The sequence below is a fragment of the Pongo abelii genome, chromosome 11, assembly GCF_028885655.2.
Source record: "Pongo abelii isolate AG06213 chromosome 11, NHGRI_mPonAbe1-v2.0_pri, whole genome shotgun sequence".
In the NCBI taxonomy this organism is placed as follows: Eukaryota; Metazoa; Chordata; class Mammalia; order Primates; family Hominidae; genus Pongo; species Pongo abelii.
This window is the reverse complement of record NC_071996.2, coordinates 28097452-28124726: the sequence shown is the minus strand read 5'-3', so window position 1 is coordinate 28124726 and position 27275 is coordinate 28097452. Positions and strand designations below refer to the sequence as shown.

The 27275-nt window shown below is 38.8% G+C and overlaps 1 protein-coding gene across 5 annotated transcripts in view; it reads left to right on the top strand.

Moving 5' to 3' along the window:
• Positions 1-27275, top strand: part of EPB41L5 (erythrocyte membrane protein band 4.1 like 5) — a 181006-nt gene that overhangs the window by 18916 nt on the left and 134815 nt on the right. For 3 of the 5 annotated variants that reach the window (XM_024243164.3, XM_024243163.3, XM_024243168.3), the window contains exon 3: positions 10495-10599. The exons of the other annotated variants lie outside the window; for them this stretch is intronic. In XM_024243164.3, coding sequence (XP_024098932.3) covers positions 10495-10599 — 105 coding nt within the window. The remainder of the gene's footprint in view (positions 1-10494; positions 10600-27275) is intronic. 5 annotated transcript variants of the gene reach the window in all.

Genomic DNA, 27275 nt, shown 5'->3' with positions numbered 1-27275 from the left:
GAATTTGTAGTGGGCCAGAGCTTTGTGGGTCTGTTTTCACTTTCCTGTTTCCAGTTTGTTCATTTTCAATAGCTACAAGGTGAGAAAAACATTTTATTTTTAATTTATGAAAATAAACAAGACATTGAACCTGTAGTCAAGATCTCACATCCATATTCTACACACTCTGACCATCCTGGACCTTCCTACTGTTGCCTAAACATGATAGACCCATTACAAGTCTATGCTGGCTTTATACTAATTAGAATTATAGGTACAAGATAGTACAGAGGAAGCAGGATTTATTCTCTGTGGGATTATTGGAAGGCAACACTGATATACTGATTATTGAGAAACCAGAATCAAGAGTTCATTAGAAGGGGCCAGTGTGGTAACTCACATCTGTTATCCCAGCACCTTGGGAGGTTGGGGTGGGAGGATTGCTTGAGGCCAGGAGTTTGAGACCAGCCTGTCCAATGTAGCCAGACCTCCATCTCTACAAAAAAAAAATTTTTTAAGTTCATTAGAGGCATAAAGGACATTCTAAGCAGAAAGAAATGCATTTTGCAAGGGTTCAGAGGCATGACTTATTGGGGAGCTTATAAGCAGATAAAAATGCTGAAATGGGCCAGGCACGGTGGCTCACACCTGTAATCCCAGCACTTTGGGAGGCTGAGGTGGGCGTATCATGAGGTCAGGCATTCCAGACCAGCCTGGCCAACAAGGTGAAACTCCGTCTCTACTGAAAATACAAAAATTAGCTCAGCCTGGTGGACGCCTGTAATCCCAGCTACTCAGGAGGCTGAGGCAGGAGAATCGCTTGAAACCGGAAGATGGGGGTTGCAGTGAGCCGAGATCATGCTACCACACCCCAGCCTGGGCAACAAGAGTGAAACTTCGTCTCAAAAACAAACAAACAAAAAAGCTGAAATGATAGAGGAAATAGGCTGTGATATGTAATAATAAGCAAGGAGCAGCTAGGAAGGACTGTTTTGTGCCTGGAGTTTGCACATTGGTCTGTAGATGATGAGGAATGATTAAAGGATTTTAAAGAACAGAGTGACATTCTGTGTGGCAGTTTTAGGCAGATCACAGTCCATTGGCAGCTTCTGTCACTTTGTCTTCTGACTCTTGCCTACTGTCTTTTCTTTGCTAAACCCTTCCTTATACTGTCAAGATTTCAGATCTTTATTTTGTTTTTATCTAGGTTAACAGAATTCTGTTCACATTTCCAGGCCCAGTTTTGAGTATAGAATCTTCTGAAGCCTTTAATATGTGAGGCAGAATGAACAACTCACCCTCATTTCTTTAGCATTTTGTTATACTTTAAGAGTAACATTCACGTTTATTGTGTTTAAAGTAGTTGTTTATAATTTTATTCTTAGTTAAGAACCTTGTGATTGCTTGAGGGCAAATATAAGCATATTCATCTGTATAACTAGCATCTAACCCATAATAGGTGTCTGTCTAGGAATTGAATATTATGTCAAAAATGTATTTTTCCTGTAATGAAAATTTTCCTGTATGTATTAAGTGCGTAATGAAATTAAAAACTCTGAAAATATAGAATGGAACAGAACCAATTGATTTAGAACACCATTTCTAGGGTTGATACTAGCAGGTTGATAATTATTTCTCCAATTATGATTGAGTCAGGTATTCAGTCACCCAGAATAATATTATCATGACCATGCTTTCCATCTTATCAATGATAACATTTTATTTCTGGGTTAGAATCAGAAATCTTCCTGAAACCAGCATACTACAGTTACTGCATTTACTTCTTATCTGTGACTTATTTTCATGAAATGGTATAGTTTTTTCTCGGGAAGGCTAGACTCAATGAAGTATTTAAAAAATTACATGCTATCTCTAAAAGTAAGATGTTCTGAGAAATTCTTTTTTGGGATATCAGAATTTTGTTATTAGGTTGGTGCAAAAGTAATTATGGGCCAGGCATGGTGGCTCATGCCTGTAATCCCAGCACTTTGGGAGGCCAAGGTGGGCAGATCACCTGAGGTCAGGAGCTCGAGACCAGCCTAGCCAACATGGTGAAACCCTGTCTCTGTTGAAAATACAAAATTAGCCAGGCGTAGTAGCAGGCACCTGTAATCCCAGCTACTTGGGAGGCTGAGGCAAGATAATTGCTTGAACCTGGGGAGGTGGAGGTTGCAGTGAGCTGGGACCACGCCACTGCACTCCAGCCCAGGCAACAAGAGGAAAACTCCATCTCAAAAAAAAAAGTAATTATGGTTTTTGCAATAGTTTTTAATGGCAAAAACCGCAATTACTTTTGTACCAACCTAAAATAGATTGTGCATTGTTGCCCAGGTGTGATGCCTCATGCTTATAATCCCAGCACTTTGGGAGGCTGAGGTGGGAGGATTGCTTGAGCCCAGGAGTTTGAGACCAGTCTGGGTAACATTGTGAGAACTCTGTCTCTACAGAAAAAATAAAATACTAGCCAGCTATGATGGTGTACACCTGTGGTCCCAGCTACTTGGGAGGCCAAGGTGGGAGGATTGCTTGAGCCCAGGAGTTTGAGGCTGCAGTGAGCCAAGATCCCACCACTGCACTCCAGCCTGGACAACAGAGTTGTCATGTCTGAAAAAATAAAATCATGTATCATTTACTTCAGGAACCTATAAATGTCTTGTGTTCACTATTGGTTGTCTTAGAACTAGCATCTGTTAAGGAGGAGTCAATGTATAACCTTGAAAAGGTTTTTGTTCTGAGGAGGCAGCTGTCTAGCTGGCAGAGGCCCATTCTTTCTCACCTTAGAACACAACTGTTGTATTTCAAGAGTCTAGCAAATGATGCTTTGGCAGAATAAGGGGGAGAGTTATTTTTAAAGCAATGCTTTCCTTTGGTCTTGAAGCAAATATAGAATGTTGATGGAATATGAAATTGATTCTAGAGATACGCCTTAGAATGAAAGTAATGGAAACATGTAAGTTTGGTACCAGATAGATGAATTCAGCAGAAGACTTGTGTGGCTTTCTGCTGTAGTGTAGAAATATTTTGTAGTGTAGAATAAAAATACTTGTAGTGTAGTGATTTCCATTAGCAAATTTTAGCATAATTAAATTTGTTAGCTGGGCTCAGTGTGACCACGCCAATAACCCAGCACTTTGGGAGGCTGAGGCAGTCAAGACCAGACTGGGCAACATGGCAAAACCCTGTTAAAAAAAAAAAAAAAAAAAAACCACAAAAATTAGCCAGGCATCATGGTGAACACCTGTAGTCCTAGCAACTTGGGAGGCTGAGCCGAAAGGATTTCTTAAGACCTGGAGGTCAAGGCTGTGGTGAGCTATGTGTGCCACTGCACTGTAACCTGGGTAACAGAGCGAGACCCCATCTCAAAATCAGTCAGTCAGTCAAACTGTTAGCAGTACTTTGTTGTTATAAGCATTGTTTAAAACCAGTAGTTTTCTTTTTTGTTTCCAATAATGACTTTCTCCTCCTTTTCCATTGTGTTGGTAGAACAAATATGTTGAAATATTCAATTGGTTTGTTTTATTATTTAAACACACAAACACAGTTGGGAATTTTGCATTTGTTGTAATTTCTGCCTGGGATTTGTTTTCTCTAGATAATTACATAGTTATGTCACTCAGTCTTTTTTCAAATCTCCCTTATTATGGGCCCCATGTAAACACCATTTCCCATAGTTACCTTGTTCTGTATAACCTTTATTACTAGCTAGCATAATATTTTCTTCTCTTGCTAGGATGTAAGCTTCTTCTAAAAAGATTTTTTAAAAAAAATTTTTGTAGAGATAGGGTCTTGCTGTGTTATCCAGGCCAGTCTCGGAACGCCTGGTCTTAGGTGATCCTCCTGCCTTGGCTTCCCAAAGTGCTGGGATTGTAGGCATGAGCCACCATGCCTGGCTGTTTTTTTCTTTAATTGAATATGAGCTTCTTGAAGGCAGGGGCTTACCTGTTTTGTTTTCCTGTTTAGTTGCTTAGAACAGTGCCTGGCACATAGTAAGTGCTCTATTAATGTTTGTTCAATAAACCAACCTCAGTGACAGAGTGCCTGTAGTCCCAGCTACTCAGGAGGCTGAGGTGGGAGGATTGCTTAAGGCCAGGAGTTTGAGGCTGTGGTGCACTGTCTTCACACCTGTGAATAGCCGCTGAATTCCGGCCTGGGCAACATGGTGAGACCCCCATCTCTTAAAAAAAATTGTTGAATAAATCAAATTAGGAATAGTATTTGAAACAGACCTTTAATTTTAAAAGAAATTCATCCCTGAAGGAAGTTAAAATCATTCCCAATCATACATTTTTAATGAGAATTCTTGCCCTGTTTGGGACAAGATATTGAAGTAATAAAGGCTTCTAGTGTCTTCTCCTAAGATTAACCCATGAATGATCATAAAACTTAAGACAGAAAAATTAGCCCCAGGTAAGGAGTGTTGGTACTGGAGTGTGTGTGTGGTAATGGTGGCTGCAGTCTGGTTTAGGGGGCTGCTACTGTGGCTGTGGAAGGATAATTGAGGTAAAAGGCAGTTTGGATGGAGGTCTTATCCCCCTGCTCCAAGTTTGTCTTGATAATTAGTATCTCTTTTAAGGGGTGTGATAGCAATAACTCAGACAGTGGGTGGAAGTGTCTTCAAGAATAAATCATAATAGCACTGCCTAAAAAGTTTCTCACCTCTAAAAATCCTTATCCCTAAAATTCCCTTACCTAAATTTCCTACCCTTTCTCCACCAAACTCTTAGAGGGCAGTGAATTATTATTATAGAAAATACCTCCTTCCCAATGCTACTTTCATCTGTGGACAAAGAATGAATTATTAACCTGAGGGAGTTGTTTGTATAATGGAAAGTGATTAACTGTGATTTTCTCGTTGTTAGGGCTCTCCTCCCTAGAATTCTTCTGTTCCCCCAGGGGTTTCTCAGTGCTAAATGTTGCTGATACAGACTAGAGTCAGGCCTTTCTCTTGTTACACATAATCTAGAGAAAGTAACTCATGTTCCCAAATGAATATGTCCAAAATAAGGAGACAAATGAGCGCAAGCACCTCAAAAGGCAAGTAAAAGATAACAAACTGTGTGTATGTGTGTGTTTTCTTGTTTTATGTTATTAATATCTTTATGTATATAGTAGAAGCAAAGGCAGATGGAATAAAAAGAAAAGTCTAGTAAATTTTCTAAAAGATATTAACAACATGAAACAAGAACAAAAACTTACTTAAAAGGACCAAAGGAAAATACTAGGTATAAGAAGTATAATCTATAGAACACATTTGATGGGATGAAATTAGGATCAGTTAGGGTGAAGGAGAAATTAGTGAGTTGGAAGATCATATTTAGGAATTCTTTCCCTAGGAGGAAAGAAAAGATATAATAGGAAGCATAAAATAAAAATTAAGAAATAAATGAAATTCAAAAGTAGGAGTTCCTTTTTCCCCTAAGATCAGAAACAAGATAAAGATATCTGCTGTTGCCACGTTTGTTCAACATAGTACTGAAACTTCTGTCCAAAGCAGTTCAGCAGAAAAAAGAAATGCATCCAAATGGGAAGGGAAGAAATAAAATTATCTCTATTTAAGATGACATGGTCTTATATGTAGAAAACCAAAGATTTTGCGGAAAAAAAAAAAAAAAAAAACCTTATGGTGCTAATAAGTTAGCAATGATCTGAAAACAAAATTAAGAAAACAATTTCATTTATAATAGCATCTAAGAGAATAAAATGCTTAGGAATAAATTTAACCAAGGAGGCAAAAGACTTGCAGTATAAAACACTGCTGAGAGGAATGAAAGAACATGTAAATAAGGAAGATATCCCACATTCAAGAATTTGGAGACTTAATCTTGTTAAGAAGACAGTACTACCCAAAGTGATCCATAGATTAAATGCAATTCCTATCAAAATCCCAACGATGTTATTTGCAGAAATAGAAAAACCCATTCTAAAATCCATATGGAATCTGAAGGGAACCCAAATAGAGCCAAAACAATCTTGAAAAGGAAGAAGAAAGTTAGAGGACTCACAGTTCCTGATTTATTTCAAAAGTTACTACGAAACTACAGAATCAAAAACAGTGTGGGGCTGGGTGTGATGGCTCACACCTGTAATTCCAGTGCTTTGGGTGGCTGAGGCAGGAGGATTGCTTGAGACCAGGAGTTCAAGACCAGGCTGGGCAACATAGCAAGACCCCATCTCTACAAAAGAAAAAAAAAGCAGTGTGGTACTGGCAATACAGACAGACATTGACCAATGGAATAGAATAGAGAGACTAGAAACAAACCCTTGTAAATATGGTAAAATGATTTTGACAAGGGTGCCAAAACCACTCAGTGGAGAAAAGACAGTCTTTTCAACAAATGGCGATGAGAAAACTGGATACCCAAATGGAAAAGAAAGAAGTCAGACCTTTTCCTTATACCATATACAAAAATTAATGTAAAGATGGCTCAAAGACATAGAGAGCTAAAACTATAAAACTCTTAGAAGAAAACAGGGAAAAAATCTTCATGACATTAGATATGGCAGTGATTTTGTAGGATATGATAACAGAAGCACAGGCAGCACAACAAATAAGTTGGACTTCATCAGAACTTTTGTGTATTAAAGGACACTGCCAAGAGAGTAAAAAGACAACCCACAGAATGTGAGAAAATGTTTGCGAATCAGATATATGATAAGAGATTAATATCCAGAATATATAAAGAACTCCTACAACTCAGCAACAACAACAAAAAGCCAATTTGAAAAAAGGCATAGAACTTACACATTTCTCCAAAGAAAATATATAAATGGCTAATAAGCACATTAAAATATTTTCAACATCACTAATCAGAATGGAAATTTGAATCAGAACCACAATGAGAGAGACTTATTCATACCTATCAAGTGGCTGTTTTTAAAAAGTAAAAGAGAAATTAACATGTTGGCAAGGATGTGGAGAAACTGGAATTGTTATACACTTTTAGAGGGAATGTAAAATAGTGTTGCTGCTGTAGAAAACAGTTTGATGGTTTCTCAAAAAGTTAAACATACGGCTGGGTGCAGTGGCTCACTCCTGTAATCCCAGCACTTTGGGATGCTTGAGGCCAAGAGTTCGAGACCAGCCTGGCCAACATGGCAAAACCCTATCTCTACTAAAAATACAAAAATTAGCCTGGCATGGTTGTGCACCTTAGTCCCAGCTACTTCGAAGGCTGAGGCATGAGAATTGCTTGAAACCCGGGGATGGAGATTGCAGTGAGCCTAGATCACACCTTTACACTCTTGCCTGGGCGACAGAGTGAGACTGTATCTCAGAAAAAATAAAAAATATATAAATAGTTAAACACAGAATTAGCATATGACCCAGCACTTTTACTCCTAGGTGTATACCAGGAAGAGTTGAAAGCAGGGACTCAAACAGATACTTACACACCAGTGTTCATGGCAGCATTATTCCAAACTGAAAAGGTGGAAAAATCCCAAATGTACATCAACACTTGAAGAAGTAAACAGAATGGTATTTATATGCAATGGAATATTTTTCAGCTTTAAAAAGGAATGAAATTTTGATGTATTTTGCAATACGGATGAACCTTAAAAATACTATGAGTGAAATAAGCCAGAAACAAGAGGACAAATGTTGTTATGCTTCTACTTATGCGAGATACATGGAATAGGCAGATTCATAGAGACAGAAAGTAGGAGAGAGGGTGAGTGAAATAAGCCAGAAACAAGAGGACAAATACTGTTATGATTCTACTTATGTGAGATACATGGGATGGGCAAATTCTTAGAGACAGAAAGTATTAATGGGAGAGAGGTTACTAGGGGTAATGGTAAGGGCAAGTGGGGAATGATTTTTTTAATGAGTATAGTGTTTCTGATTGGGATAGTGACAAGTTCTGGAAATGGATAGTGGTGACAGTTGTACAACATGGTGAATATTTTCAATGGCACTGAATTTTATGCTTAAAAATAGTTAAAATGGCAAATTGTGTTATACTTTATAAAAAGGAGAAGTGAGGCTGATGTCTGTGAAGTTGGGTTCAGTGTACTGGAAATTCCGCATGTGGTTGGAGAACTTAGGCATTGAAAGTAATTTTGTGGCCAGGCGCGGTGGCTCACACCTGTAATCCCAGCACTTTGAGTGGCCAAGTTGGGCGGATCACCTGAGGTCGGGAGTTTGAGACCAGCCTGACCAATGTGAAGAACTCCCATCTCTACTAAAAATACAAAATTAGTTGGGCGTGGTGGCGCATGCCTGTAATCCCAGCTACTCGGGAGGCTGAGGCAGGAGAATTGCTTGAACCTGGGAAGCGGAGGTTTCAGTGAGCCAAGATTGCGCCATTGCACTCCAGCCTGGGCAACAAGAGTGAAACTCCGTCTCAGAAAAAAAAAGAAAGTAATTTTGTGAATAAGCTAGAAGAAGTTGTTTAAGAAGTGGGGTATCTGACTTACTGATCTCAGGTGACATTCCAGGTGAAATCTAGATCAGGTATGTATTCCTCAGTGAATTTGAACTTGGAAGATAGAGCAAAATTCAAATTCTAGGCTTGTCATTGTTTTAAATGTAATTTTGTCATATTACTAAAGCTTTCTGAACTTTTGTCTGTGTTTTTGATATATATATATTTAAATGGATAGGTAATGTGTGCTAAGAAAAGATGGCAGCACTGACGTAGGAAACTTAAAATGGCAAAGGAGAAATATTTGAGAAAACAATAGAGGTTGACGTCTAGAATTAAAGAAATATGAAAGATCTCAGGTTGAAGAGGTCCATATAGAATGCAATATGATTAAGAAAAACTCACACTTGTACACAGTACAGTGAAATTAAAGAATCTAAAAGTGAACAAGTAACATTACGAAGAAAGAAAATTGAGATTGACATCACACTTACCAGTATCCGTGTTGACTGCAAGAAGATAATGGAATAATTTTTTTTTGAGTATTGGAGAAAGTATTGAAAGAAACTGTGAACCTTGACATTTCTACCCATCCAACTGTCATTCGAGTGAGGGCATGATTAAAATATTCTCAAATATAGAAGGCCAAAGCCTTAGAAGGTAAGCCATACAACAGCCACATGGGAAACATTTTTGGAGAAAGAACTCAAATGAGTATTTGCAAATCTAGCAGATGCTACAAGACATGTAATGTACACATGTAAGACATGTACATTTTTGAAATACCCAAGTAGAAGTTGTTGTCTTTAAAAAGTTAGCTAAGAATAAAAAAGAAAAAATAGAGGTATGTCTATAAAACTTGATGGGAATTGGGTGGAGGGGAGATTAGAGGACATGAAGGCATGGTCAAGTTCTTGTCTTGATGAAAGGAAATACAGATGACAAATTTACTTATCTAAAAAAGCAAAGGACAGTTGAAATAATAAACTTGTCAGTTAAAAGGCAGAGATTGATATGATAAACCAACTATATGTTCATTTTTTAATAGGAAAATACTATAAATCACAATTTAGAATTCTACAGATGGGAGAGGCATGGATGAGCAGTTATGAAAATTGAGGATCCCAACAATGCTTTTGCTTATGTGGATTATACCTACCAATAGTTACAGTATTAGAAATTAAAACAAAAAATTTTAAATATTTATTGATTAACTGATTAATCAATAATTGATTGTCTATTAATATAGCAACAACATATCCCTTTTATGTTAACGTAATATAAAACATACTATAAAAATATTGTCTAAAACAACAAAGAGCTTAGAAAAGTGGCATTGTTTTAAGCACTTTTGCAAATCTGTTTAATGTCTGGTTTAATAGAAGGTACTTGGATTCTCTTATCTGCTTCTGTGTTCACTGTGTTGCAATGTGTTGTTTTGTTTCAGGTATATAAGAAACCTAGGACCTCATGAATCTTTTGAAAGGGTCTTGGAAACCCTCGGTGATCTTGAGACCACATTTTGAGAACTGCTTTTTCCATACAAAGTTTCTTTGCTATTTATTACCCTACTATCTGGTGTCTTCTACATCATCACAGTACTTTTCTTATGATCTCATATTCCCCCTACCTCCCAGTTTTATTATTTCTTGCCTTACATTCTCTTCCAGTTTGACTGATTCTTCTCCATCAAGCCTTCATTGATTATTCTAGTTTCTGTCTTTTCTCTAAAATCTGTTTGCAAGTGTAGTTTCACATATTTTGTACTAAAGTACTCTGAAGTTTTTTGTATTTTCTTTTTCCAATGACATTATGGCCCTTTTAAAGTAGGGACTCTAAAAATTGATGACAACACAAGAATTTATCCTTACACGCACACAAATATTTGTATCTCAAAATAGGTAATTTTCGTTGGTTGATTGGAAGTAACACTCTCCAGGAAAACATATAAATCACAAATTTGTTTTTGGCCTTAAGTGATTTATTAGAAAACTGTAATGTCTTATCCATTATCTGCCACATGCTAATACTTTTGGTATTGCAAGTCCTCCTTTCTTCAAGAGATCTTGTGTAACTAAAACCTTCTTTTGTTCAGGCTTGTTGATCTTATAAACCACTTATTGATTTACCTATTTTCTTGCCATTTCAGAAAAAAGCCAAAGGACAAGAGTTGTTTGATCAGATTATGTACCACCTGGACCTTATTGAAAGCGACTATTTTGGTCTGAGATTTATGGATTCAGCACAAGTAGCAGTGAGTAACTGTTTTTTGGAAGTTTTAGCATAAGGAGAAGAAACAGGAAATTTCAGATGATATACTAATTGCTGTAAGGCTTCATATTCTCGATGTGTTATTGTGATACAAAGCTTTGACACCGCTCCCTCCCCACACCCCCTTGCTTTAGTATCACCTGAAGTACTTGTTTTAAAAAATGTGAGTTCTGGTCCTAATTTCCTAACCTGAATTACAAGAACAAAAGTTTTCAGGATGGGGCTCCAGAATCTTTGTAATATAAGATAACTCTTATCTGGATTTTTGGGCACACAAGAATTTGAGAAACACTGTGTACTGGAAAGAATGCTAGAATGGGAGTTTCGTGGGCTCCTGGTAAACAATAGTAGTTTTTAATTTGCAAATTAAGATAAGTAGACTAGGACAGCTCTAAGTTCCCTTTCAGATCTGTGATTCTGTGTCTATAAATAGTGGTACTTCAACATGCATTTCTGACGAGAGAACAGCATGCATAATAGAGTAGAAAGTTGGTGGCTATTCAAATAACTGATTACTATATTAGGATTTTACTGGAGGATGTTTGAAAGAAAGTGGCAGATGAAAACATTGGGAGGTGGTTTAGTGGTTATATCATTCAAACTGAATGCCCAAAGTATTAAATAATAAATTGGCAATATTTACTCTCAAATAATTGGGATTAGGTAGTCTTCAAGCAGGGAGGTTTTATTTTCCTTCAGGAAGTTTTATGTAGAGATATGTAGGATTTGGAATGGGCAGAGATTGAAGTCAGGGAAAGTTATTACAAATACTTTAGGATAAAAGTAATATTAAGGCCTGGACAGTAGGAGACAGAGGAAGAGGCCACAGATGATAAGGATATCATGGCATTAAGCCTTTTTTTCTGGAAATGTGTGTGTGTGTGTGTGTGTGTGTGTGTGTGTTTAGAGGGGAACTCCTAGCTGACTTTATAAAGCATCTGGGCTAAGTTTACAGCTGTGAATAATTTTAGCTGTCATTTTTTTCATGACAGCCCTTCCCATCATGCCTCCAAATTAAGTAACCATGAGCATATGGCAGCAGGGTATTGGTTAGGCAAATTTTGGTGCGTCCTTGAAATTAATACTATGCAGCTCATTAAAAATAGCAGTTTTTGGCCATGTGTGGTGGCTCACACCTGTAATCCCAGCACTTTGGGAGACTGAAGCGGGAGGATTACTTGAGGTCAGGAGTTTGATACCAGCCTGTCCAACATGGCAAAACCCTCTCTCTACTAAAAATACAAAAATTAGCTGGGCATGGTGGCGTGCCCCTGTAGTCCCAGCTACTCAGGGAGAATCGCTTGAACCCGGGAGGCAGAGGTTGCAGTGAGCCGAGATTGCACCACTACACTCCAGCTTGGGTGACAGAGCGAGACCCTGTCTCAAAAAAAAAAAAAAAAAAAAAAACCAAAACAAAAAGGTGATTTTTATTAAAAAATAAATAAATAAATAAATTAGCCAGGCGTGGCGGTGCATGCCTCTAGTTCCAGCTAGCTGGGAGACTGAAGCAAGAGGATCCCTTGAGCCCAGGAACTTCGAGTTGGAGGCTGCAGTGAGCTGTGATTGCACCACTGCACTGCTAACCTCGGTGACAAAGTGTGAGACCTTATTTCTGAAACAAAACAAAATGGTGATTTTTAAGTATTAATATGCTAATTGATATGGAGTGGTAGAAGTAGTCATAAAGGATTATAAAGCAGTATAATTGAATTTTTCTATTTTTTAAAAAAATCTGGGGCGGGAGCAATGGCTCATGCCTGTAATCCCAGCACTTTGGGAGGCTGAGGAGGGAGGATAACTTGAGGCCATGAGTTTGAGACCTGCCTAGGCAATATTGCAAGACCCTGTCTCTACAAAAATAAAAAAATTAGCTAGGCATGGTGGTGCATGCCTATAGTCCTGGCTACTTGGGAGGTGGGAGGATCACATGAGCCCAGGAGTTCAAGGTTGCAGTGAGCTGTGATCATGCCACTGCACTCTAGTCTGGGTAACAGAGCAAGACCCTGTCTCTTAAAAAAAAAAAAAAGGATATATGGCCATGCATATACATGAAAGAATTATGAAACTATTTTTCATAGTTTCAGAGTTTCTGATCTCTTGGTGACGTTAGTGTAGGAGATGTTTCTTTTATTTTTCTTTCTAATGTTTTTAATTCTCTTTTATTAGACTAAATTCACTAATGGTAGGGAATTAGTCTTACATACCTCTGTCCAGCAGGTAGTAGGCACACAAAACCTTTGTTGAATTTAATTCTGGACTTCTGTTTAGTTTGATAAAATCTTGGTTGCCTATTAATTTTAATATCATTCAGGTTTCACTTCTAGAATAATAGTAAAGCCTTACAATCAGATGAATGAACAGATGATATTAAGGATAAACAATCTGTGACTTCCTGTTTTTTGAGGCAGTGTGAGGGAAAAGAAAGCAAAAGTATGCCAAAGTTAGGTTTGAGGTACTTAATATTTAAGTAATTGTGGAAAGAAACATGCAGTCATTACTAAGTTGTATTATTAGCTCTTTGCTAATATCAGCAATTACTGAATTCCATACTGATTTTTTTCTCTCATTTGATACACATATAGTGCCTTTCTTGTCATAATAATAAATTTTTGGTAAAGCCAGGATTAGGATATTTAATCCCTACTCTTTAGTTCTAGTTTATTCCTTCCAGTAACCAGAAATCTAGGTGTTAAAATTAAACTTATAGGCTTATTTTTACTTCATTTTATTTTTCCTTCATTAAAACACTAAACTATGAGTTGAGCTGGAAGAAGAGTTAGTAGATTAAAGATATTAAAAATGAACTCCAGATAAGCTAAATTTTTCAAGTTCTTACTCACTTGAATCCATGGGTCTCATGACGTAAACAAACAATCAGCTTGTTGTGTGGCCATATTCAACCTCAGAATGAAATGAAACCAAAGTGGGGTGAGGGGCAGCGTAAAAAGCGACCAAGGAATTACATGCTATAATTTCACCTTCAGCATATGGCATGTCCATATATGTAAAGTTAGTGTGCCACATTTTAGTTTATTGGTCACTATAGATCAGTCCAAAACGTCTATGACTATAGAATTATGGAGTCGTCATGGAGATAACCAAAATTAGTAAATTGATGAAGCCAAAGTTCACTTTTCTTCTTATATAGACATATAATCTGAGCCCTGTTTTTAAAATTGTTTACTTTTTATTAGACTGGGTTATTTTATGTTCATGTACACATATTTAATTTCATAGTTGAAACAATCTCATGTTTACAGAAAGTTGCAAGGATGGTATAAATAACCATTTTTCTGGGACCATGTGAGAGAGAGTTATAGTTAAGATGTCCCGTCACACCTGAATTCTTTAGTGTGTGTTTCTTGTAAGCAAGCACACTTCATAACTCAATACAGCCATCAAAACCAGGAAATTAACACAATGATAGTACCACCATCTTGTCTCCTTAGACTGTATTAAGATAATGCTAACTGTTCCTGGTATGTTTTTTATACCCAAAAGATCCCGCAGAATCATGCTTTGCGTTTTTTTCTTTTTTTAAAATTTTTATTATTATACTTCAAGTTCTAGGATACATGTGCACAACATGCAGGTTTGTTACGTATGTATACATGTGACATTGGTATGCTGCATCCATAAACTTGTCATTTACATTAGGTATATCTCCTGATGCTATCTCTCCCCCATCCCCCGACCCCACGACAGGCCCTGGTGTGTGATGCTCGCCGTCCCCAATTGTTCTCATTGTTCAGTTTCCACCTATGAGTGAGAACATGCGTTGTTTGGTTTTCTGTCCTTATGATAGTTTGCTGAGAATGATGGTTTCCAGCTTCATCCATGTTCTTACAAAAGACATGAACTCATCCTTTTTTATGGCTGCATAGTATTCCTTGGTGTATATGTGCCACATTTTCTTAATCAGTCTATCATTGATGGGTATTTGGGTTGGTTCCAAGTCTTTGCTATTGTGAATAGTGCCGCAATAAACATACGTGTGCATGTGTCTTTATAGCAGCATGATTTATAATCCTTTGAGTATATACCCAGTAATGGGATGGCTGGGTCAAATGGTATTTCTAGTTCTAGATCCTTGAGGAATCTCCACACTGTCTTCCACAAGGGTTGAACTAGTTTACAGTCCCACCAACAGTGTAAAAGTCGTCCTGTTTCTCCACATCCTCTCCAGCACCTATTGTTTCCTGACTTTTTAATGACGGCCATTCTAACTGGTGTGAGATGGTGTCTCATTGTGGTTTTGATTTGCATTTCTCTGATAGCCAGTGATGATGAGCATTTTTTCATGTGTCTGTTGGCTGCATAAATGTGTTCTTTTGAGAAGTGTCTGTTCATATCCTTTGCCCACTTTTTATGGGGTTGTTTGTTTTTTTTCTTGTAAATTTGTTTGAGTTCTTTGTAGATTCTGGATATTAGCCCTTTGTCAAATGGGTAGATTGCAAAAATTTTCTCCCATTGTGTAGGTTGCCTGTTCACTCTGATGGTAGTTTCTTTTGCTGTGCAGAAGCTCTTTAGTTTAATTAGATCTCATTTGTCAATTTTGGCTTTTGTTGCCATTGCTTTTGGTGTTTTAGACATGAAGTCTTTGCCCATGCGTATGTCCTGAATGGTATTGCCTAGGTTTTCTTCTAGGGTTTTTATGGTTTTAGGTCTAACATTTAAGTCTTTAATCCATCTTGAATTAATTTTTGTGTAAGGTGTAAGGAAGGGATCCAGTTTCAGCTTTCTACATATGGCTAGCCAGTTTTCCCAGCACCACTTATTAAATAGGGAATCCTTTCCCCATTTCTTGTTTTTGTTAGGTTTGTCAAAGATCAGATGGTTGTAGATGTGTGGTATTATTTCTGAGGGCTCTGTTCTGTTCCATTTGTCTATATCTCTGTTTTGGTACCAGTACCATGCTGTTTTGGTTACTGTAGCCTTGTAGTGTAGTTTGAAGTCAGGTAGCGTGATGCCTTCAGCTTTGTTCTTTTGGCTTAGGATTATCTTGGCTATATCGGCTCTTTTTTGGTTCCATATGAACTTTAAAGTAGTTTTTTCCAATTCTGTGAAGAAAGTCATTGTTAGCTTGATGGGGATGGCTTTGAATCTATAAATTACCTTGGGCAGTATGGCCATTTTCATGATACTGATTCTTCCTATCCATGAGCGTGGAATGCTCCTCCATTTGTTTGTGTCCTCCTTTATTTTGTTGAGCAGTGGTTTGTAGTTCTCGTTGAAGAGGTCCTTCACATCCCTTGTAAGTTGGATTCCTGGGTGTTTTATTCTCTTTGAAGCAATTGAATGGGAGTTCACTCATAATTTGCCTCTCTGTTTGTCTGTTATTGGTGTATAAGAATGCTTGTGATTTTTGCACATTGATTTTGTATCCTGAGACTTTGCTGAAGTTGCTTATCAGCTTAAGGAGATTTTGGGCTGAGATGATGGGGTTTTCTAAATATACAATCATGTTATCTGCAAACAGAGACAATTTGACTTCCTCTTTTCCTAATTTAATACCCTTTATTTCTTTTTCCTTCCTGACTGCCCTGGCCAGAACTTCCAACACTATGTTGAATAGGAGTGGTGAGAGAGGGCATCCCTGTCTTGTGCTGGTTTTCAAAGGGAATGCTTCCAGTTTTTGCCCATTCAGTATGATATTGGCTGTGGGTTTGTCATAAATAGCTCTTATTATTTTGAGATACGTTCCATCAATACCTAGTTTATTGGGAGTTTTTAGCATAAATAAAGAGCTGTTGAATTTTATCAAAGGCCTTTTCTGCATCTATTGAGATAATCATGTGGTTTTTGTCATTGATTCTGTTTATATGATGGATTATGTTTATTGATTTGGGTATGTTGAACCAGCCTTGCATCCCAGGGATGAAGCCCACTTGCTCATGGTGGATAAGCTCTTTGATGTGCTGCTGGATTCGGTTTGCCAGTATTTTATTGAGGATTTTTGCATCGATGTTCATCAGGGATATTGGTCTAAAATTCTCTTTTTTTGTGTGTCTCTGCCAGGCTTTCGTATCAGGATGATGCTGGCCTCATAAAATGAGTTAGGGAGGATTCCCTTTTTTTCTGTCAATTGGAATAGTTTCGGAGAGAATGGTACCAGCTCCTCTTTGTACCTCTGGTAGAATTCGGCTGTGAATCCGTCTGGTCCTGGGCTTTTTTTTGATTGGTAGGCTATTAATTATTGCCTCAATTTCAGAGCCTGTTATTGGTCTATTCAGGGATTCAACTTCTTCCTGGTTTAGTCTTGGGAGGGTGTATGTGTCCAGGAATTTATCCATTTCTTCTAGATTTTTTGTTTATTTGCGTAGAGGTGTTTATAGTATTCTCTGATGGTAGTTTGTATTTCTGTGGGATCGGTGGTGATATCCCCTTTATCATTTTTTATTGTGTCTATTTGATTCTCTCTTATTAGTCTTGCTAGCGGTCTATCAATTTTGTTGATCTTTTCAAAAAAACAGCTCCTGCATTGATTGATTTTTTGAAGGGTTTTTTGTGTCTGTCTCCTTCAGTTCTTCTCTGATCTTAGTTATTTCTTGCCTTCTGCTAGCTTTTGAATGTGTTTGCTCTTGCTTCTCTAGTTCTTTTAATTGTGACGTTAGGGTGTCAGTTTTAGATCGTTTCTGCTTTCTCTTGTGGGCATTTAGTGCTGTAAATTTCTCTCTACACACCGCTTTAAATGTGTCCCAGAGATTGTGGTATGTTGTGTCTTTGTTCTCATTGGTTTCAAAGAAACATCTTTATTTCTGCCTTCGTTTCGTTAGGTACCCAGTATTCATTCAGGAGCAGGTTGTTCAGTTTCTATGTAGTTGAGCGATTTTGAGTGAGTTTCTTAATCCTGAGTTCTAGTTTGATTGCACTGTGGTCTGAGAGACAGTTTGTTATAATTTCTGTTCTTTTACATTTGCTGAGGAGTGCTTTACTTCCAACTATGTGGTCAATTTTGGAATAAGTGCGATGTGGTGCTGAGAAGAATGTATATTCTGCTGATTTGGGGTGGAGAGTTCTGTAGATGTCTGTTAGGTCTGCATGGTGCAGAGCTGAGGTCAATTCCTGGATATCCTTATTAACTTTCTGTCTCGTTGATCTGTCTAATGTTGACAGTGGGGTGTTAAAGTCTCCCACTATTATTGTGTGGGAGTCTAAGTCTCTTTGTAGGTCTCTAAGGACTTGCTTTATGTATCTGCATGCTCCTGTATTGGGTACATATATATTTAGGATAGTTAGCTCTTCTTGTTGAATTGATCCCTTTACCATTATGTAATGGCCTTCTTTGTCTCTTTTGATCTTTGTTGGTTTCAAGTCTGTTTTATCAGAGACTAGGATTGCAACCCCTGCTTTTTTTTGTTTTCCATTTGCTTGGTAGATCTTCCTCCATCCCTTTATTTTGAGCCTGTGCACGTGTCTCTTTAGGTGTGATGGGTCTCCTGAATACAGCACACTGATGGGTCTTGATTCTGTCCAATTTGCCAGTCTGTGTCTTTTAATTGGAGCATTTAGCCCATTTACATTTAAGGTTAATATTGTCATGTGTGAATTTGATCCTGTCATTGTGATGTTAGCTGGTTATTTTGCTCATTAGTTGATGCAGTTTCTTCCTAGCATCGATAGTCTTTACAATTTGGCATGGTTTTGCAGTGGCTGGTACCGGTTGTCCCTTTCCATGTTTAGTGCTTCCTTCAGGAGCTCTTGTAAGGCATGCCTCGTGGTGACAAAATCTCTCAGCGTTTGCTTGTCTGTAAAGTATTTTATTTCTCCTTCACTTATGAAGCTTAGTTTGGCTGGATATGAAATTCTGGGTTGAAAATTGTTTTCTTTAAGAATGTTGAATATTGGCCCCCACTCTCTTCTGGCTTGTAGAGTTTCTGCTGAGAGATCCGCTGTTAGTCTGATGGGCTTCCCTTTGTGGGTAACCTGACCTTTCTCTCTGGCTGCCCTTAACATCTTTTCCTTCATTTCAACTTTGGTGAATCTGACAATTCTGTGTCTTGGAGTTGCTCTTCTCAAGGAGTATCTTTGTGGCGTTCTCTGTATTTCCTGAATGTGAATGTTGGCCTGCCTTGCTAGATTGGGGAAGTTCTCCTGCATAATATCCTGCAGTGTGTTTTCCAGCTAGGTTCCATTCTCCTCTTCACTTTCAGGTACACCAATCAGATGTAGATTTGGTCTCTTCACATAGTCCCATATTTCTTGGAGGCTTTGTTCGTTTCTTTTTACTCTCTTTTTCTCTAAACTTCTCTTCTCACTTCATTTCATTCATTTGATCTTCAATCACTGATACCCTTTCTTCCAGTTGATCAAATCGGCTACTGAAGCTTGTGCATGCATCACGTCATTCTGGTGCCATGGTTTTCAGCTCCATCAGGTCATTTAAGGACTTGGCTACACTAGTTATTCTAGTTAGTCATTCGTCTAATCTTTTTTCAAGGTTTTTAGCTTCTTTGTGATGGGTTCGAACATCCTCCTTTAGCTCGGAGAAGTTTGATCATCTGAAGCCTTCTTCTCTGAACTTGTCAAAGTCATTCTCCATCCAGCTTTGTTCCATTTGTGGCGAGGAGCTGCGTTCCTTTGGAGGAGAAGAGGCACTCTGATTTTTAGAATTTTCAGCTTTTCTGCTCTGGTTTCTCCCCATCTTTGTGGTTTTATCTATCTTTGGTCTTTGATGATGGTGACGTACAGATGGGGTTTTGGTGTGGATGTCCTTTCTGTTTGTTAGTTTTCCTTCTAACAGTCAGGACCCTCAGCTGCAGGTCTGTTGGAGTTTGCTGGAGGTCCACTCCAGACGCTGTTTGCCTGGGTATCACCAGTGGAGGCTGCAGAACAGTGAATATTGCTGAAGAGCAAATGTTGCTGCCTGATTGTTCCTCTGGAAGCTTCATCTTAGAGGGGTACCCGGCCTTGTGAGGTGTCAGTCTGCCTCCCAGTTAGGTGCCTCCCATACTCGGGGGTCAGGGACCCACTTGAGGCAGTCTGTCCATTTTCAGATCTCAAACAGTGTGCTGGGAGAATCACTACTCTCTTCAAAGCCGTCAGGGACATTTAAGTCTGCAGAAGTTTCTGCTGGCTTTTGTTCCGCTATGCCCTGACCCCAGAGGTGGAGTCTACAGAGGCAGGGAGGCCTCCTTGAGCTGCGGTGGGCTCCACCCAGTTCAAGCTTCCTGGCCGCTTTGTTTACCTACTCAAGCCTCAGCAATGGTGGGTGCCCCTCCCCCAGCCTTGCTGCCACCTTGCAGTTTGATCTCAGACTGCTGTGCTATCAATGAGTGAGGCTCTGTGAGCGTGGGACCCTCTGAGCCAGGCACGGAATATAATCTGGTGTGCCGTTTGCTAAGACAGTTGGAAAAGCTCAGTATTAGGTTGGGAATTACCTGATTTTCCAGGTGCCGCCTGTATTAGGTTGGGAGTTACCTGTCACAGCTTCCCTTGGCTAGGAAAGGGAATTCCCTGACTCCTTGCACTTCCTGGGTGAGGCGATGCGTCGCCCTGCTTTGGCTCTTGCTCGGTGGGCTGCACCCACTGTCCGACAAGCCCCAGTGAGAAGAACCCAGTACCTCAGTTGGAAATGCAGAAATTACCTGTCTTCTCCGTCGCTCACACTGGGAGATGTAGACTGGAGCTGTTATTATTCGGCCATCTTGGAACCTCCTGCTTTTTTTTTTTTTTTTGAGACAGAGTCTTGCCTCTGTCACCCAGGCTGGAGTGTAGTGACGTGGTCTTGGCTCACTGTAAGCTCCACCTCACAGGTTCAAGTGATTCTTCTGTTTCAGCCTCCTGAGTAGCTGGGACTGCAGGTGCACACCACCATGCCTGGCTAATGTTTGTATTTTTAGTAGAGACAGGGTTTCACCACATTGGCCAGGCTGGTCTTGAACTCCTGACCTCGTAATCTGCCCACCCTGGCTTCCCAAAGTGCTGGGACTACAGGTGTGAGCCACCATACCTGGCAATGCTTTGCATTTAATTTTCGTGTTTCTTTAGTTGCCTTTAACCTGGAATAGTGTGGTTTCCTCAGTCTTGCCTTGACTTTCATGACTTTGAAGCTTTTGAAGACACAGGACAGTTATTTTGTATATCATCCCTCAATTTGGGTTTGTCTGATGTTCCCTTATAAAGTAGATTAATCTTGGCACCTTTGGCAGAAAAATAGCCGAAGTGATTCTGTGTTTCATTCTGTCCTGTTGGGTGTCATGTACTTTCATTTGGTCCCATTACTAGTGATACTAAATTTGATCCCTTGATTAAGATGGTGTCTGCTAGGCCTCACCACTATGAAGTTATTCTTTTTTCCCTTTGTCATTAACTATTTTGTGGGCAGTTACGTTGAGACTCTTCCTCATCAAACTTTCTATTTATTTATGAACTAATAGATTCCTGTTTTAATTCAATGGGTTGTACCTGTTACTATCATTTAATTTGTTGCTCAAATTTTCCCAAGTATGGTTAATGGGAGCTGCTTCAAGATGGCTTCTATGTTCATTTGACATGGCCCCTTCATTATTTGAGCTCTGCCTTACTTTCTGGCTTATGAAGGTATGCCATGTTCATCTTGCAGTGCCCTACTCCAGCCCTGGAATTAGCCAATTCTCCAATGAGTCTTGTGACCAGATTTAGGGAATATGTGTTTATGTTTATTTCTCCATATCTCTCTCTCGAATACCATGAATACCATAACTTCAACACCCATAAATAATTGAAATTCCAGTCTAACACTACAGGGCTTCTTGTAGTTTTTTTTTCTCTTTCCATATTTGTTGTTCTCTTCTATAGAAACCAGGCTATGATTATCACCAGTAGGTTTACTATATTGATCACTCAGCATGTATGGAACCAGTCTCTAGCCTCTCCCTGTGTAGATGCTGGTCTTGCTCAGACAACCTAATTATTTCTGGACTGAGTTATTATTTTTTATTTTTATTTTTTCCTGTTTCTTTGATCTTGGATGGACTGAATTATTTGAAAAAAAGAAGGGATTGTGAAACTTGTCACCTTACAAATACACAGTGGAACGTAAAGCACTCGTTTGACAATTGTATTGAAGAGTTATTACCTCAGAGATTTGGTTTGGAGTAGGAGGCTTAAAGAGAAGAGAGAAGGCATGCTTAAGTAAAAGAAGGAGTTGGTTTTAATTAGCATGACGATGTCATTTTTTCTGTAAAGTAGGCCACTTAAAAAAAGAGACATAATTTACATACCATAAAGTTCACCATTTTAGATTGTACAATTCAGAGTTTTCAGTATGTTTAGAATTATGCAGCCATCATCACTAATTCCAGAACATTTCATCACCCCCAAAGAAACCCTCTTACACGTTACCAGTCATTCCCCATTTACCCCTCCCACAGCATCTGGCAAACGCTGTCTATGGATTTGCCTATTTTGAAAATTTCATTTGAATGGAATCATGTAATATGTGGCTTTGGAATCTGGAAATGTACTTAGCATAATGTTTTCACGGTTCATCCGTGTTGTAGCATATCTTAGTGGTTGATTCCTTTTTATTGCTGAATAAATATTCTGTTGTATGGATATATCACATTTTATTTACTCATCCATTGATGGACATTTGAAGTATTTCTGCTATTTGGCTGTTATGAATAATGCTGCTCTGAAGGCTGGGCATGGTGGTCTGTAATCCCAACACTTTGGGAGGCTGAGATGGGCGGATTGCTTGAGCCCAGGAGTTCAAGACCAGCCTGGGCAACATGGCAAAACCATTGTCTCTACAACATACAAAAATTAGCCAGGTGTGGTGGTGTGTGCCTGTAGTTCCAGCTACTTGGGAGGCTCAGGTAGGAGGATTGCTTGTGCCAAACTTTTCCAGTGACAGCACTATTCCACACTCCCTACCAGCAGTGTATGAGGATTCCTGTTTCTCCACATCCTTGCCAATTTGTGATTTCCCCTTCTTTTTGGTTTAGCCATCCTAGTTGGTATGAAATGGTGTCTCATTGTGGTTTTGATTTGCATTTCCCTAATGACTAATGATGTTGAGCATCTTTTCATGTGCTTGTTTGCCATTTGTGTATCTTGTTTGGAGAAATGTCTATTCAGATCCTTTGTGTGATTTTTAAAGTGTGTTATTTGCCTTTCTGCTGTTGAATTGTAAGAGTTCTTTATATTTTCTGGGTACTCAGCCTTAGTCAGATACATTTGCAAATTTTTTTCCCCTACTTTTCACTTTCTTGATAGTGTCCTTTGACAAAAGTTTTACATTGTAATGAAATTCAGTTTACCTACTTTGGTTGCTTATGCTGTTTGTGTTATACCTGTGAAACGATTGCCTATTCTGAGGTCATAAAGATTTACACGTTTTCTTCTAAAAGTTTTTTTTTTTTTTTTTGAGACAGAGTCTCACTTTGTCGCCAGGCTGGAGTGCAGTGGTGCAATTTCGGCTCACTGCAGCTTCCACCTCCCAGTTCGAGCAGTTCTCCTGCCTCAGCCTCCAAAGTAGCTGGGACGACAGGCATCTGATTCATTTAGAGTTAATTTTTGTATATGCTATGAAGTTGGGGTCCACCTTCATTCTTTAGCATGTGAATATCCAGTGATCCTAACACCACATGTTAAAATGACTTGAAGGGTCTTGTTGCATGCTTGGAAATCTATTTACTACGGACTATAGATACGTGGGTTTATTTCTGGATTCCCTCTTCTGTTCCATTGATATATATATATATATGTTTTTTTTTTTTTGAGACGGAGTTTCACTTTTGTTGCCCAGGCTGGAGTGCAATCGTGCGGTCTTGGCCCACCGCCGACCTCTGCCTCCCTGGGTCCAAGTAATTCTCCTGCCTCAGCCTCCCAAGCAGCTGGGACTACAGGCATGCACCACCATGCCCAGCTAATTTTTCACCTTTAGCAGAGATGGGGTTTGTTCATGTTGGCAGGCTGGTCCCAAACTCTTGACCTCAGGCGATCCACCTGCCTTGGCCTCCCAAAGTGCTGGGATTGTAGGCGTGAGCCACCATGCCCGGCCTGTTCCATTGATCTTTATGTTGATCCTTATGCCAGTACCACAGTGTCTTGCTTATGGTAACTTTGTAGTAAGTCTTAAAATTGGGAAGTGTGAGTTCTCCAGCTGTCTTCTTTTTTCAGTATTCTTTTGGTTATTCTGAGTCCCTTTCATTTCCATATAAATCTTAGGGTCAGCTTATCCATTTATGCAAAAAAGGCAGTTGGAATTTTGGTAGGGATTGCATTGAATCTGTATATCAGTTTGGGGAATATTGCCATTTTAACAATGTAAAGTCTTCTGATCCATGAACATGGAATGTCTTTCTATGTATTAGGTTTTTAATTTTTTTTTTTTTTTTTTTTTTGAGACAGAGTCTTGCTGGGTCGCCCAGGCTGGAGTGCAGTGGTGCGATCTCGGCTCACTGGAACCTCTGCCTCCCGGGTTCACGCCATTCTTCTGGCTCAGCCTTCCTAGGTTTTTAATTTTTTAAAACAATGTTTTATCGTTTCAGTTTATAGAAGTCTCACTTCCTTGGTTAAATTTATTCCTTGGTTAAATTTTATTCCTTTGATACTATTTTATATGGAATTGTTTTCATAATTTCATTTTTGGATTGTTCATTGTTAGCGTATAGAACTGCAACCGATTTTTGTATATTTATTTTGTATGCTGTAGTCTTGCTGAACATCTTTATTAGTTTTAGTGTGTTTTTATGTATAAGATCATGTCATCTGCAAAAAGATGGTTTTATGTCTTCCTTTAGAATCTGGATGTCTTGTCTTTTTTTCTTTCCTTTTCTTTCCTCAGTGCCCTGGCTAGAACCTTCAATAAAATGTTGAATAGAAGCAGTGGGAGTGGACACACTTGACATATTCCTGATCTTAGTGGGGAAAATGTTCAGTCTTCTACCATCAAGTATGATGTGGGAATTTTATAGATGCCCTTAATCAGATTGAGGGAAGGTCTTTTCTATTCCTAGTTCGTTGATGCTTTCGTAATGAAGGGTTGTTGGGTTTTGTCAATTGCTTTTTCTGCATCTATTGAGAGGATGATATGAAGTTTTAAAAAAATCTGTTTATATGGTATGTTATGTTGATATTTTCTTTTTAATGTTAAACCAACCTTGAATTTTTGGGATAAATCCCACTTAGTCATGGTTTATAGTCTTTTTTTTTTTTTTGAGATGGAGTCTCGCTTTGTTGCCCAGGCTGGAGTGCAGTGGCGTGATCTTGGCTCACTGCAACATCTGCCTCCTGGTTCAAGCGATTCTCCTGCCTCAGCCTCCCAAGGAGCTGGGACGACAGGCAAGCGCCACTGTGCCCAGCTAGTTTTTGTATTTTTAGTAGAGACGGGGTTTCGCCACGTTGTCCAGGCTGGTCTTGAACTCCTGTATGCAAGCGATCCTTTTGCCTCAGCCTCCCAAAGTGTTGGGATTACAGGTGTGAGCCACCACACCTGACCATTGGTTTGCCAGTATTTGGTGATTATTTTGGTACTGTATTCATAAATGATATTAGTCTGTAGTTTTCTTGTGACTTTTTTTTTTTTTCTGGTTTGGGTGTCAGGTAATGCTGGTCTTGTAGACGAGGTGGGAAAACCATCCCCCCTTTTGTATTTTTTTGGAAAATCTTGTGAAGGATTAGTGTTAATTCTTGCAACATTTGGTAGAATTTGTCATTGAAACCATCTGGTTCTGGGCTTTTGCTTGTGAGAAGTTTTTGATTATTGACTCATTCCTTTACTTGTTACAGGTGTATTCAGATTTTCTTTTCTTTCCATTTTGAGACAGGGTCTCACTTTGTCACGTAGTGATGCCATCACAGCTCGCTGTGGCCTCAACCTCCCAGGCTCAAGCGATTCTCCCATGTCAGCCTCCTGAGTAGCGGGGACTGTAGGCACGCAACATGCCTGGCTAATTCTTTATTTTTTTGTAGAGATGGGGGCTCACCATGTTGCCCAGACTGGTCTCGATCTCCTGGATGCAAGTTCGTCTTCAGCCTCGCAAAGTGCTGGGATTACAAGTGTGAGCTACCACGTCTGGCCATGTTTTCTGTTTGTTTTTTGTCAGTTTTTCAAGTAGGCCACTTTAGAGAGTAAAAGGGGTACTTAATGAATGAGGGATTGGGATAGTAGGCACAAGCCGCCAGTATTATTCTGGTAAACCAGAATATATGGTCATCTTTGTTTTAGTGGACTGCAGAATACTACCCCATCATCTATTTTAAAATCTAAATGTAATTTAATATCCTTTTATATAGTCCAGTGATGATCTTAAACTTAGAGTTATGAAATCTATGGACTCTTACCCTAGAAAAATGCACATACACATAACGTTTTGTCTATACATAGTAATTCAGATATCCCCGAAGCCCAACTATGAATTCTCCAATTTAGTAACCCTTCTTTAGCAAATGAATAACCGACAGCTTAAGGGAAGATGGATAATGGTATAAATTTGTGAGTTTTTCCGTTTAAATCTTTAAGACAGTTATGCCGTCAAACATTTATAATCTCTTTTTTTTTTTTTGCTGTTGGTACAACTTTGTTATTAAATCTTGTTGTATAACTAAACAGATATTTTTATGGTAATATATTCTTTCTTGAAGAAGGCTTAGGGAAACACTTTTTTTTGCTGTCATAAAAATAGTATGTGTAGCAAAGCCACCCATGACAGGAGCACTGCCAATATTAGTGGTTAAAAAAGTGACAATTTTGGGTAGTTTCTTGTATACAGGACTTTCCACAGTAGAAGTAATATATTTTTAATTTTGATATTGAGTGGTTTTAGGTTGGTACAATAAGACTTTGCAAAATAATTGGAGAATTAACTGTACCGATTTCCTGGAGAACACGTTTGATACATTTTGAAGGAACAATTTTCAGTCTTAAAATCAAATGTTTACATGGACCAGGCAGGAGAGCAAAAGAAGGGAAGCAGGTTGGTGTGCACATTAAAGATTTTGCATGGTTATTTACTTCCAAGAAGAAATATGGTTTCTCTCATTTAAAAAAAAAATCTTGCTGCATACTTGTTATGTTTTGTATTTTCCTTCATTTTATTTTATCTTTAAACAAAAGAAGCAGGGTTTTGCTGTCTGTGTCTGCCCAGGCTGGAGTGCAGTGGCATGATCAGAGCTCACTGTAGCCTTGATTCCCTGGGCTCAAGTGATCCACCCACCTCAGCCTCCCAAGTAGGTAGGACTACAGGTGTGCACCACCATGCCTGGCTAATTTAAAAAATAATAATTTTGTAGAGACTGCGCAGGCTGTTCTGGAACTCCTGGCCTCAAGTGATCCTCTTGCCTTGGCCCTCTAAGGTGTTGGGATTACAGGTGTGGGCCACTGTGCCCAGCCTTTTTCTCATTTTTGATAGGTATAGAGATAGAGAAATATAGATAGCGTGATGATAAATCATAGCTGATATCCAGCAGACTGTAGAGGATCAAAAAGGATTGATGGAGGGGATGTGGTGAAGTGGGAAGCATATTTCCTTTACCTGCAAAAGAGTATACGGCAACTACCACCTAGCTCTAGGCATTTGCTGTTAAATAGGTTTGTTGTACCAGCATTGCTGGTTCTTCAGGTATTTCAAGAAAAGCTGAAATCCAGATTTCTAGGTTAAATTGTCTATTTTTAAAAAGTTGTTAAACATATTTTTAAAAATAGCGTGGCTGATGGAGAAATCAAAGAAG